The sequence below is a fragment of the Helicoverpa armigera genome, chromosome 10, assembly GCF_030705265.1.
Source record: "Helicoverpa armigera isolate CAAS_96S chromosome 10, ASM3070526v1, whole genome shotgun sequence".
Taxonomy (NCBI): Eukaryota; Metazoa; Arthropoda; class Insecta; order Lepidoptera; family Noctuidae; genus Helicoverpa; species Helicoverpa armigera.
The window spans coordinates 3,459,059-3,472,147 of record NC_087129.1 but is presented as its reverse complement, the minus strand read 5'-3'; the positions used below and the strand labels follow the sequence as shown (position 1 = coordinate 3,472,147).

At 36.0% G+C, this 13,089-nt stretch overlaps 3 protein-coding genes across 9 annotated transcripts in view; 1 reads left to right on the top strand and 2 right to left on the bottom strand.

Annotated features, from left to right (window-relative positions):
* Positions 1-1,182: 1,182 nt before the first annotated feature.
* Positions 1,183-1,952, top strand: LOC110371819 (mitochondrial inner membrane protease subunit 1). The gene is made up of 2 exons (XM_021328218.3): positions 1,183-1,493; positions 1,578-1,952. The coding sequence occupies exons 1-2, from the start codon at positions 1,386-1,388 to the stop codon at positions 1,935-1,937; spliced, it is 468 nt and encodes a 155-aa protein (XP_021183893.2). The 5' UTR covers positions 1,183-1,385; the 3' UTR covers positions 1,938-1,952.
* Positions 1,953-2,132: 180 nt separating this feature from the next.
* On the bottom strand, positions 2,133-7,049 carry LOC110371818 (lysosomal acid glucosylceramidase). 2 transcript variants are annotated; one of them, XM_021328217.3, is made up of 13 exons: positions 6,971-7,049; positions 6,313-6,388; positions 5,686-5,816; positions 5,287-5,464; positions 4,852-4,996; positions 4,509-4,665; positions 4,215-4,375; positions 3,888-4,011; positions 3,395-3,508; positions 3,045-3,189; positions 2,772-2,851; positions 2,386-2,666; positions 2,133-2,290 (listed from the first exon to the last, which is right to left on the bottom strand). In XM_021328217.3, exons 2-13 carry the CDS (start codon positions 6,386-6,388, stop codon positions 2,185-2,187), a joined length of 1,698 nt encoding a protein of 565 aa, XP_021183892.3. In that variant the 5' UTR covers positions 6,971-7,049; the 3' UTR covers positions 2,133-2,184. The 2 variants fall into 2 exon arrangements, with proteins under 2 accessions (XP_021183892.3, XP_063892655.1); XM_064036585.1 differs by lacking the exon at positions 6,971-7,049 and adding an exon at positions 6,890-6,912.
* Positions 7,050-7,926: 877 nt separating this feature from the next.
* The window catches only part of LOC110371780 (transcriptional enhancer factor TEF-1), a 65,311-nt gene continuing 60,148 nt past the window's right edge, over positions 7,927-13,089 (bottom strand). For all 6 annotated transcript variants that reach the window (XM_049841016.2, XM_049841017.2, XM_021328163.3 and 3 more), the window contains 3 exons: positions 12,878-13,044; positions 11,811-12,045; positions 7,927-10,658 (listed from right to left, as the gene is read on the bottom strand). In XM_049841016.2, coding sequence (XP_049696973.1) covers positions 10,545-10,658; positions 11,811-12,045; positions 12,878-13,044 — 516 coding nt within the window. In that variant the 3' untranslated portion in view covers positions 7,927-10,544. The remainder of the gene's footprint in view (positions 10,659-11,810; positions 12,046-12,877; positions 13,045-13,089) is intronic.

The window sequence follows — 13,089 nt, the reverse complement described above, 5'->3', positions numbered from 1 at the left end:
GGTTGGTGATTTCAGACTTTATAGTCCAGGTTTCCTCAAGATGTTTTCCTTCACCTTTTTATCAGCCATTGGTGTCTAAGTATACTTAGAAAGTACATACAAACTTAGAAAAGTTGCATTGGTACTTGCCTGACCCTGGAATCGAACCCACACCCTCATACTCGAAAGGTTGGTTCTTTACCCACTAGGCCTTATATTACGTTCTGTAATTTCTTATAGGTATCAGTGGTTTGCACCGGAGCGGAATCTTGCGAACCGGTGAAATTCACCGGTGATTTGCCGATCTCCGGTGATTCACCGGTGATCTCCGGATAATTTTTAGTTTAACTAGAAATCAAGTGTCTATTCAGTTTAGTTATCGTAATCTTGTGTATTCCCAGTAGTCCGAGATGGAACAACTGAATATTTTTTCTCAGAGAATCCGTTAACACAATTAACCGGAAACTAGATGTACCAACAACCTACAACGTAGTTGAAAATGAAACGGAACCTTTTTTTGAAAAAATCTTTATTTCAATAAATGATAGTTTTCATGAAGGAAACACAGCATTTCAACAGCATCGTTACGCAGCATATTTCTTCGGTCATTCAGAATATACCCTGTCGTTGAAAATACTCTTTCTGAACGAACCACTTATTGCTGCTCCCCAAGTTACGAGAACAAACAAGAACACGAGTTCAGTCAGTACTCTCAACGCTGGTTTAGTCCTGATTATACCGACCAGGAACACAAGAAATCAAGCCCAAATTCGGAAAAACAGTTTTCTGATGTGGCAGTGATGACAACAGGACCACAGAATTATGTGGACGAAATTAATGAGAATATAAGAATTTCAAATTTAATGTTTTGTAAGTTCATCTCTCATGAACTTGACCGGTATACTGGCGACGAACGTTATACCATTATGCAACAACTTATGGAAGTCTTCAAAAATAAGAAAACATAAAAATAAGAAATACAAATATATTTAATAAAAATGCTGTAAAAATAGTGGGTAAATGATTAACAATCAATAAAATATTAAGTCTTTTCTTTTATTTGGCTCTATAACCGGAGAGTACCGGTTTTTCTCCGGTGTTTTTTACCGATTAGTTTCACCGGTAGAATACCGGTTTTTCTCCGGAGGTCTATGCTCCGGTGCAAACCACTAATAGGTATAGGTACCATCACTTCGATGTCAAATTGTGAAAATGTCAAAGTCACGTAAAATTTGAAAACAGACTTATTTTTGTGATGCGAAGTTGATGAAAATTTTGTGTCCGAAGTAAATAAATGTTCTTAGTGTAGTTTATTCAGAATTGAAGGATTATAAAATGCTTATTTGGCAACAATTGTACCAGTAGTAGCACCAGATATATTTTAATTTTTAAAACCTAACCTTGCGATGGCCTTTGCCAGATTCATTGGTAAAACCTGCGGCTTTATAGGATACGCTTTACAAACAGCTTGCATTACCCATTGTGCATTCGAATATGTAGGAGACTTTGTTATGGTAAGTTTACAATCATGAATATCTGTCTGCAACAGTCTATCTACTATGTTATCTTATTTTAAGTGCTAAAATAATTAATTGCAGTGCTCCGGACCATCAATGGAACCAACTCTGCAAACCAATAACATACTATTCACTGAACATATATCTCCTCGGTTTCAACGGCTACGGCGTGGAGACATTGTGATATCTAGGAGCCCTTCAAACCCAAAACAGAATATCTGTAAGAGAATAAAGGCCCTTCCTGGTGATCGTGTTAGAGGCAGCTTCCCGAGGCGCAGCCAGGTAGTACCAAGAGGTCATGTATGGTTAGAAGGTGATAATTCTAGTAATTCTGCAGACTCAAGAGTATATGGCCCTGTGCCTGAAGGCTTGATTAGAAGTAGAGTTGTTTGTCGAGTTTGGCCACTAGATAAGATTGCTTTAATGACTGAACCAAATTAAACCTGGTTGACTAGATTGAGTGATTTTGTTAACCATAAGTGCTCCAAGTGATATATATAAAGTTACTAGCATAATAGTAATGTGTTGTATAACTATGTTATGAACAGCACAGAATGTGCCAAGTTTATTTCTGGCTATTTATTTGTTTGGTTTTATGTTGATCAAATATAGTGGTGGTACAATTAGAAAAGTATGTAATGTTACAAAATAAATATTTTATTTAGCCAAAATTGTGTATAATTCTATTCTAGTTTGGGTTGACTTCTATCGTCTTCACTGATTCAGGCTCCATTGTAACTTCAATGTAATTGCGGGCGCTTATCCTTACTCGCACATTAATTTCTCTTTTCCGTCTGAAACAATAATGCAAGAATATTAGAACACACAATTTCTGCAGCATCCAGTGTCATTGCATTCATATTATTATTCAGTAAAAACAATTCATTACCTGTTCTGTAGGACCATAACAAGATTGCCATTTTGTTTTCTGACAACAACATTTTCGACACTGACAAGACTTCTTCGCGACACTCGCACTCGTCTTGAGCCTCTTGGAATGAATTTAGAGAAGTGTCCCATAGCATAGAACATTGGTTGCTTGATAAATTCGTCCTTGTCTCCATATACCAAGATAGGAGAATCAACGAAGTTATCTACCCAATTGGGTCCGCCGATGGGATCCAAGCAAAGGTTCCAGTCGATCCAACCAACTACATAGTTGTTCAAATCCTGTCAACAAAACACGAGCATGTTATCGCCATCCAGAACTTAGTTTTGAACACTATAAAGATGAGAAAAATTGACTTCAGCCTAGCTGAGTACAATTTTACATACTTCCAAGATGTTGGAGACATATCGGCGAGCTCTACTCCAAGATCCAAGGACCACCTTCGCCGAATTCCATGGCATTGATCCTGAAAATTCAATTTCATAACAGACATCCAATCCAATACGTAAAATGTAGAAGTTTCATTTGGTACAGTGGCAGAGGGAAGCTTATTGCTTTAAGTGTCGCTGGGTACTCAAAAAATAAATTTAACTCGGTTACTTAAAATATTTTCGATTTTAAGAGTCATTTATTGTAAGTAAATGGCAAGTTTTAGGTACCTTCGCAAGCTTCAGTAGCTAAAAGGATTTTGTCCGGATATCTCCTCTGTATACCCGTGAGGATTTGCGGAGGGAAGAAGTTTCCGTACCAATGTACAGCTATACCATCTAAGTAGTCCAGGGATGTCTTATCCTCGAGTTCCATCTGTGGTCGTAAACAGGTTTTTTGTAGTATTTCGTACTTTTCCAAATAACTGTTCGTAATCGTAAGTCTTACTTGCTAAGGAAAAAACTTCATATTCATGGTTGTTTGAGTCTTCTACATTGGTTCATTAACTCATGTGTCACTAATCGCAGCCATAACTTGAGGATAAGTGTTAGATATTTGAATTTGATATATCTATACTTACGCCTGCCAAATAAACCGGTAACAGATAGCGTTGATCATCAATACCGAGGATTTTCGTTTCATTGTAACGCGAGTTTCTTATCGTAGGACCCAAATTGTTTGATACCCAACGAGCCTGTAATCATTAGAATGCAGTTAATTATTGTTAATCGAACCATCGTTCTTTTACGTAGCCATCATTAATATAAGCTTATCAAAGTAGATTGGATGCCAATCAGCTTCGTTAAGAATGGCAATCGATTAAGTCCGAATCATGTGTAAGTTGGTGCTCCAAATTGAAGAGAAACAACAAAAGCGAGAGCCTAACAAGAAGATCAAGGCGTACTTAACATAAATAGGTACACTTTAGAAGATGGTTCTGTGATACTGTACACTTTAGATGAATTTTTTGGTCTTCATGCATCCAGCTTTGGATTCTTGTTCTTAACGAATAAGCCATGACTCGCCAAATTGGATAACTACGGGATAAAAAATTACAATATGTTTTTTCATACCAATTGGTTAGGGAACCATCCAATCGAGTTGAACTGTACAAACGGCACGATGCCGTTAATTGGCTCGTTCGATGTAGTTATAGCCCAGATCTTCACCTCCGCTTTTTCGTATTCTTCGATGAAACTGAAATTCCAAAGGGACGTCATCAGGGATTGTTTATTTGTACAAATAAAGGAAATCTTGTCCTTGTCGAGTACATATTGGGTTTGGTTCTAGATCTTCTCATTATTTTTTACCATTGCATATTTTCAGAAAGTCATGACTTCGTATCCATGAATCGTCTACATTGTTTCAGAAAATCCCAAAATTAATTGTGAAGAACGTACCGTAGATGATAGTCAGCATAAGCCTGGTAGTACTCTGGTCTTAGCTGTGCGAATCCTGTGATTCTCTCGTTGGTTTTCATCCAGACTGGAGGGGACCAGGTACTGGCTGTGATTTTGATCTCATCCGTTGCAACTCTTTGGGCTCTCTTGATCATGGGCAACTAAAATGTACGATAAAGCATTACGTCTCAGATTAGGTAACAGTTCTTCATGTCGAATAGGTCTTTTAAAAACGAATTATATCGTCTTTTATTTCTACTATGTATGTGGTTATGCCTGCTAATGCTTATTTACCTTCAAGAAGAAATCGTGGGATGACAACGAGAAGTTAGACAGGGTATGATCGCCCCACGGTTCTTCAGCATACGTGTAGGGATATTCGGAGAAGTCACATCCAGCAATCGGGACTCTAATCAGATTGTATTCTATTCCTGTTCGGCTGAAGTAAGAGCTGAAAATATTTACAAAAATCTTGGTCAGTTTTTAGAATCAGTTTTTCTTTGTCTGGACGTGTGAATTGCTCCAAATGTGAATGAATGGTGAAGCAAAGCAGTGCTTGCCTCTTCATTAGGGTATTTTTGGTTACTTAGGTCATATAGGTCGTTTATTAGAACATAGTTCAATCTCGATATCTTACTTAATAAAGTTATTTTGTGCGGCATCACTGAGCTTACGCCAGTTGATTGCAGCTGCGTCCGTGACGGATCCTCCAAACCCTTCAATAAGCTGGTGCCGGGCGTTCGGGTAAACTCGAAGAGTCACGTTGGTCCATAGTGCAGATACTGTAATCGCACACAACAATATCATTAAAATTGGGTTCTATGCATTGCTTCAGAGATCGAGATATAAGTAGGGTCGTAGGTAGATTTTACGAACGATTGAATGTTCCCTCTTCTTGTTTGTATCAAGTAATTAAGTATACAACGCCATACTGTATGAATGCCAGTATGAATTGCTAACTAAAGTTTAATTTTTTATGCTGTGACAATGCGAGCTACTCTTAAATTTTTGATCGAAATGCAACTACAATGTCACTATATGTGCTACGTTAAAAGTTTTATTAAGTACTTACATCCCTCATCATCATCCACGTCATCGTCTTCACTGGGTGGCGGTGGCTGTGGGGATTCGTCTTCAGGCTGATCAGGGTCAGGCGGTGGTATAGACTCCAAATCTCCTGGGTCATCGTCTGGTTCTTCAGCTGTCAGTGTTTGGATTTCGCCGTAGCTCTTTGCGAAGCGAAGGCCAGCCTGGGTACAAGGGGGATATTAATTTAGTGTTGCATCTTTGTTACTTAGGAGGTTTTCGTAACGCTTACAAATTGACTATGGTATGATGAATATCATCTCCGCTGTTGGTACAGGTTGTTTCTGTGTGTTGTTTCTAAGCAGCACATTGTCTCTCGTTGCACATAATTAATGAATATAATATGTATTTAAATGGATTACTTATTATATGAATTAATTCTCACATTGCTAGAAGTGTAGACGACGAATTTGCCAGGCTCTGGGTCCTCTCGTGTGATAGTGTCACAGTATTCAGCGTTGCACACGCAAACCACTGATCTACCTTCTATTTGGCGAGCATTGCATGGTCTGTCCTCTGTAAATTGGGTAAAACAATTTTAAGCTGGTTTTGAAACACGTCAGTCGACTACACAGGCATAGGAAAAGTTGTGCGTCAATACTCGTACATTCGGGCTTAACTAATAACCATGCATTGGCCTTTGCGGTTCTCTTTTGAACGGACCCGTAGCCCTGGTAGGCATAAGAACTGGCGAGCTCCACCTCCAATTACGAGTGCCTTTTCTTCCTAATTAATTGGTCTCTTATGAGAAAACCGATGTGTATCTTGGATCCCATCCAAAAAAAATATCTTTGTAATGCCAGCTATACAGCCCATGGCAGCGGCATCGCCCTTGGCATTGCTTATTTTTCATGTTGAGACATTCAAATATTGCACCATAATTTTGCCTGAGGACTATCATTCTTGGAAGTTTCCCATGAACATTGAATTTCTCTTCCATTTAACTGCCTATAAAGTTGCCATAGTTTTTTGTGAAGCTACTACTATGGAGGTCAAAGTGAATTTTACTTACGCGATAATCCTGTTGTGACAAATGAACATAGTATGACTATGGTGGTTATCCACCCCGCTCCTCTGGAGATCCCCATCTAAAAACATTTCATAATGTTTGTTTTGTATTCAGGTATTTAATCATTACGTACAAGGTCTGTTGGCCAAGCGTGAGGTACGCGAAGACTAGGCCAAAACGTTTTTAAGATTAATGTAATCCAAGTCCATGATTGTTTATCACACATTTAATTATTATCATATCATTAACGCTCTCTAATTTTAGGTAAAATGTATAATAATAGAATTGTCGGTAAGGGCTGTTTGTGAAAATGAGTTGTCTTCTGAAAATATAGAATTAACGAAGATCCGAAATGTTTACTTTAATTATATTTTCTTTTGCTTTTAGCCACAAACCATCAAGTATGGAAGAAAAACATAGGTAGGCTCTACAAAACAAACGACATGCATTTTAGACATTGAATTTATGTTCATGGAGAAGATTTCTCCGGTAGCTACTTATTTTTTATTCAATTTTGTTTGTTTTGCAACCAAAATCTTATCATTTTCTGCTAACAGAAAATTATTCTGTTTAACTTTACTTCAAACTGCGCAGTCCTTGAGCCTCCTTGCCATATGACACAGCACTTCTTTTAAGAAAAACAATTTGTTTAGAAACTCACCTCCACTAATCACACGAGCAACTAAAAGTGATTATCCTTTAGTATGTTGATTAGCCTTTGATTGTGGCTATAAAATCTTATCACAAATATTTAGGGTATTATCATGGCATGATTAAAAAAAAACATTTAGATAAATTATAATTGGGTTCATCATTCATTCTGTACTTAAATAAGTCCGAACAATTCTTCTTCTATAATCGCTAATCTGAAGCGTGTTGCAGACGTAAGTCATCATGTGGTATATGCCTGTTTGCAAACCAAGTTGTTATAAAAGTGAGCTTTGATTGAACACTGGCTTGCATCTTACATACCTATATGAATATTTGTAACTGTGTTAAACCTAGGTGTATGTAGGTAATAGTTACAGTGGTAGTCGTCTTGACCTGAACATGGTCCTTTCCTTCCACATCCAGAAAGCCTGAACATCCTTTCCTTCCTGTTCAAGTACCTAAGCTTTGTGATACATACGTATACGACTTGATCGCCTACGAATCCTCATGAAAAGTATGTAATGTATCTACTAACTACTGAAAAGTATGTGATTGTCGTATAAATCGGATTACAGGTTTGCATACTGAGTACGTAGTCGTACTTTGCTTCTTTTATTCAGATGGAAGATTGCATTGGAGACTGAACTATGGGTCCAAATATATTCACAATAAATAGTAATTAAAAATATTAGTTAGTGTGAATGAACTGTTACATAGGTGCTAACAACTTTAGGAACCCTAAAGAGTATTATCTATATACTTTATCTATTAGTTGTTATTGATCTGCGTACTTAATTGGTGCATGGGTGTTGATTACTTTTATATTTACCTAAATAATTAATAAGTATGTAAAATGTTCGTGTGATAATCTAAATCCGGATTTTCTTCTTAGAGATTGATTACGAAGCTAGGTTTGTTTTATCGATGATATCGATAATTAGAGATTCTGAAATAATAATACACATGGTTTTATGAAGACAATATAATTAAATTTTCATACAAATCTTTAACGTAGTATTATCTTTAAAATACTGTACACTGTCGGCTAGTATTGTAAAAAATCATTTGCTATGTCGATTGGTAGGAAATCAACAACGTAATATTCTTCAAAACTTAGGACAGTCAAACTTATATAAAGTAGAAGGTAATTGCAGCCGATTGCAAATGATTGTCTCCAACTCCGCCGACTAATTCTTTTTATATTTTCATATTGATATGGCTGATTGTCGATATGAAAGACTTGTATAGAAGCAAAAACCGCTTACAAATACTAACTGAAAGAAATGCGCTAAAATTATTTTATTTACACAACACGACCTAACGATATCTAATATTGAATATTGCCATCGGCATCAAACAATTCCATGTTTATTAAGTTTAGTAAACTATATTCGATCCAGCTGTTGCACTAGTCTCGAATAACATTGAGTTAATCTCATTTTATTGAGTACATATTAACATTAAAAATATAAAATCACAACAGGGCAGATCTCTTTTACTAATTATTGAACACGCCGTCGTATTGCAAATACAAGACACCAAACTTGTCATAATTTTGATAAATTAATTGTGAAATAATTATGTAATTTCGACCAAAAAAATCTTATAACAGAGTATTGGACAGAGGAATCTACAGTTGCAACAAAAAAAATTAAGTTTTTTCTTAAGTACTAAATATGTGACAACTTCACGGATAAGTTCCCGAACGACTATCGCCATATAAAAAAAGAATCTTAAATCTAGTCACTTTACAATTTATCTAATATAACTCTATCAAATAAATACAAAAATCTCTTATTTTTATTATCTAAGATAATATTTTCCTACCTCATGTCTTGAAACTAAACACTATTTAATGCACATAAACTTAACACTGTGTAAAATTAAATGAGCGTACCATAGCACGCGCGGGAGGACCCTAAATATATTTGACTAAAAGAGAGATCAAATCATTGCCACGTTTACATATTCATGCAAGTATGTATGTCGAGTAGTGTGGACACTCATTTGTACTTTGAAATTGGAAGCAAAAGCGGCCATTGTTGCTTTGAATTAGTTTCATGAAATATAGAAGGACGAACAGTGATTAATTGTAGAAATGGAAAACGCTGTAGGTATTGAGAAAGGGTCTGGAGGGTAAAGCTGCCTCGGAACGCGCGGAGTTGCGTCCCATCATAAAGAAAACGTTTCTGATAGTCAGATATGTACATATTGTATGGTACACGATCGTACAAGACTTGTAACCTCATATGATACAATTTATTACACAATTTAAATCTGGCAGACCGTGTGAACACATGGACTCTATTAACTTTACGTACATAACAATAGAATATGTACAATGTAGGTACATTACGCTAAGTACCTAGTATTAATGTGGCAAAGACTGCAATAGTAAGTCAATTCTGGCAAAACGTACATAGAAACTAGATAAAATGCTATGTCTCAAAAAGACCTAAAAATAACAAGGCAAAATGAAATAATAATTAAAGCATAATAAAATACTCGAAAGAAAACATAGATGCCAAATTATAAAATTATGAAGATACGATTTCTATACTAAGGGACAGAAAGACTTGGACTGGTTTAAAAAGATAACTAAACATAGCAACGGTAAATTGTACCACGAACACTTAACTGAAAAAGAATAGGTGTCGTAACTCTATATATATACTCATTAAACCTATTATTTTCATGGTATACTACACTAAAGTTTAACCTTTTCACTTAACATTAACTTACAATTTTATCTCTTCAACACTTTAATGCAGTGAAAAGACTAAATATGCTCAAGTAATTTATGTTAATGTAACATAATTATAGAGGCACTGTGTGTATTCAAATCTATATAATTTTTATATGATATTTTTTACACGCGAAGTATACCGAACGATATTTCGTATTTTAAGAATTATGTAAAATATTATTGTTACTCTCTTTATCTTAGAACCTTATAGAAATCATTTTAGAATTGAGAGTATTACGATAAAACACAATGGAGAATAAAACCTACATACAGACAAGGGAGTCTATATCGACGACACCTGGGTGAGTTGCCGATTGCAGGGCTGAGACTACGATAGACAATATTTAAAATTGAGCTATGTATAATAAACACTCAGTTACAAAAATACTTGTAGCGTAATTTTCAGATCACATTTTGCTATTTTAGGTTTAATAACAAATATTTTTATTTTTGAATCTAAAGAGAAAGTGTTTACGAATAGGAGTGAAATTAGGACAGCACTCGTTAAGGCCGCGGCGAAGCGGCCAAACAGACTACATACTTGATACTATACAGATACTTCAACTTCATTTTTTCCCACTTGGCGCACACACACATACGTAGGATTCTACGTAAAGTACAGGTCACATCAAACAATTTTGCTTAACCAAAGTTAGCTAGATGTCACCGCGAAACTCAACCTTACTCCTCATGCGCGGGGTATCACCGGCAAACTTTATAGCAGCATAGTTATTTGAGGTGAGCTGAACAACTGCGCTTGCGACCGTAGGTGAGGCGTCAGGTATGGTAGTTCTGGCGAGGCGAGCGTGCGGAATGGTTGTACGGGAGCGCGGAGCGTTCAGTCTTTGACGAGCCTGTAGATGTGATGCTGCGCTCCGTGCTCACTGTTCGACACTTCAAACACAAACGCGGCACATAATAATGTCTCTTGCGTATCTCGGTTTGACACCACCTGTGGGCAATAGAACAGGGAATCTTTAATTCAATAGTAAAACATATACAAAACATTACGATTACGACAGTCTCCTTCCTAATGATCAACAGAACTTCATAAACTAAGTTGATGTATGAGACCATCTTTAACATTTCTGAACGCTAGCGAAAAGCGACAGAGACAAAAAAAAACAATTTCAAGAAATCTGCAATATTTTTGCATTTATTTAGGGCATTTATGAACACATTCAATTTTATATTAATAGATAAATTATATAAGTACTCCGCAGTTTTCTCATTCTGAATGCTGCCAATTTTTTTCTATAGGTACCCGTTTATTTTCTCAGCTTTTCCTTTCCGAGGTAAGCTAACTTATCATAGCGTGAATTTAGCACTGATTGCGTAGTTATGCCCCACATGCTCGTGACGGATAGCGCAACCATCATTAAAAGTAAACAGCGACGATTAAATGCATTTTACTTTTAATTACAGCTACCTCACTTTATGAGGAACATTGTGTTTAAAACTTAATGAATGGGTGTTAGTTTACCCGTCGCCCTTTTGTGTTTAATTACTTTTTTAAAAAGCAAAAAAGGGTTGATCAAGGCCTTAAAGCAGTGTCTCTGCAGTTTAAAAAGAAATAAAATGAACTGGGTTATATAAAACTAAAAATGATATGATTATAAGAGTAGGTATTGGATACAATTCAATTAGTTTTACACCACGCTGATAATACACGTGGTTACATGTGTATTTAAAGTGGGTGCTTGAACTTTACCCACGTTCAGTTGAAAACAAAGCAAATATTTTATTTGCATGAAACACGGTAAACAAATCGGAGGCAAATACGCCTGGTCTCTTTGTAATGTGTATTTCGTTTAACTAAATCTCTAACTTGTATATAGGTACTAAGGTCTAACGCTACAGGCAGAAGTACAAAGTCAGAAGATGATGGTAGAGTTCCCAGGATATCCTCACATTTAAGTCTATGAACAAAAAACAAAATTGCATGACTTTTTAGCCAGGCGATAAAGCAATTTATTCTTGATTTTTGTAATGTGGCTCATACATGCACCCATCTCCTGACTGTCACATAAAATTGGCTCATGAATCTTCTAGGAATACAAAAAGTTTGGCCCAAGATTTAGTAATAAGTGCAGTAAAAACGTACCTGCAGTATAGTAAAGTTCTCCAACACACTGTTCATCATATATTTCTCTGGCAAATGTTTGAGCTTGTGTATGAAGTTCACCATGTACTCGCACATCGGTGACCGGTGTATGCGATACACGAAGCGTCCTCCTTCGAAGCGCGCGTATTCTGTCTCCACCTTCTCCACCACTTGTTTGCCGAACGAACATACTTTAGTACTACATGTTATGGTCATGTTCTCGTTGCTTTCATACCTGGAATAATAGAGGTTTATATGGTTAGAAGTTAGAAGGTTAGAAGTTACTGGACTGTGGGTAGGGGCTGACAAATATCTAGGAAGATATTCTTTCTGCGTTTGCTGCGCTTTCGTCATCTTTGCGTAACCAGATAAAAAGGACGTATTTCGTTTTCTGCCATGTATGTATAATTTTAATAAATTCTCTAGTATTTAGGATTTTTAAGTTAACGAGGTGGCTCGAAATAAATGCCCATCATTCCGTGACTAGCTATTTCAAAAATTCCTCAAATATCCATACTTGAAGATGAATTCTAGGTATGTATAAAAAGAACTAAGATTAATTATATTATTTGAAAATAAAAAATACTACTGCATATAAGCTGGTGTGAAATCAACGTATCGTTCGTTATATATAATTTTACGTAAGACTGTTGAGTAGCAGCGTTTTTATCGCGATGATTGGACGTCATACAGTTATATAAAAATAGTAATGATTTGGCATTAATTTATATTATGTCGGCTCCCGCCTTTAGACACATACATTAAATAATACTACGCATGTGTTTTTAAGTGAAATATGAAAAGTGTTTTGACTCAATTAATCATTTTATATTGTCTATGTCAAGTTTTATGACTCAAGAATTAGTTTTCTATCTTCAGAAAAGTCTTTAAGTAAATAATCCAATAAAAAAACTTTTATACCGTCCTTTTAATATATTGACATTAGTCGACTAATAAACAATCGACTAAAGTTCCCCAAACATTCTAGAACAATTTAAACACCAACCCTAACCAACAAAATGTCTTTGCATCACTAAAAAAATATTAGAATTAACAATAATACTTACACACTAGTAACCCCGTAGAATGCCCCTGGATCGTCCAGGTTATTTGTGTTCAGGTCCGCCCAGAATTTGACCAGGAAGAAGGCATTTCTGGGACCTTTCTCATATAACTCTTTTAGGCCACCTTTCTTCTCTGGGAACTTATCGTTAATCTGTTGTACGTCTACCGACTGCAAAAAAGATCGAAGGATTAAGATTAAGTAATAGCCTTAAAG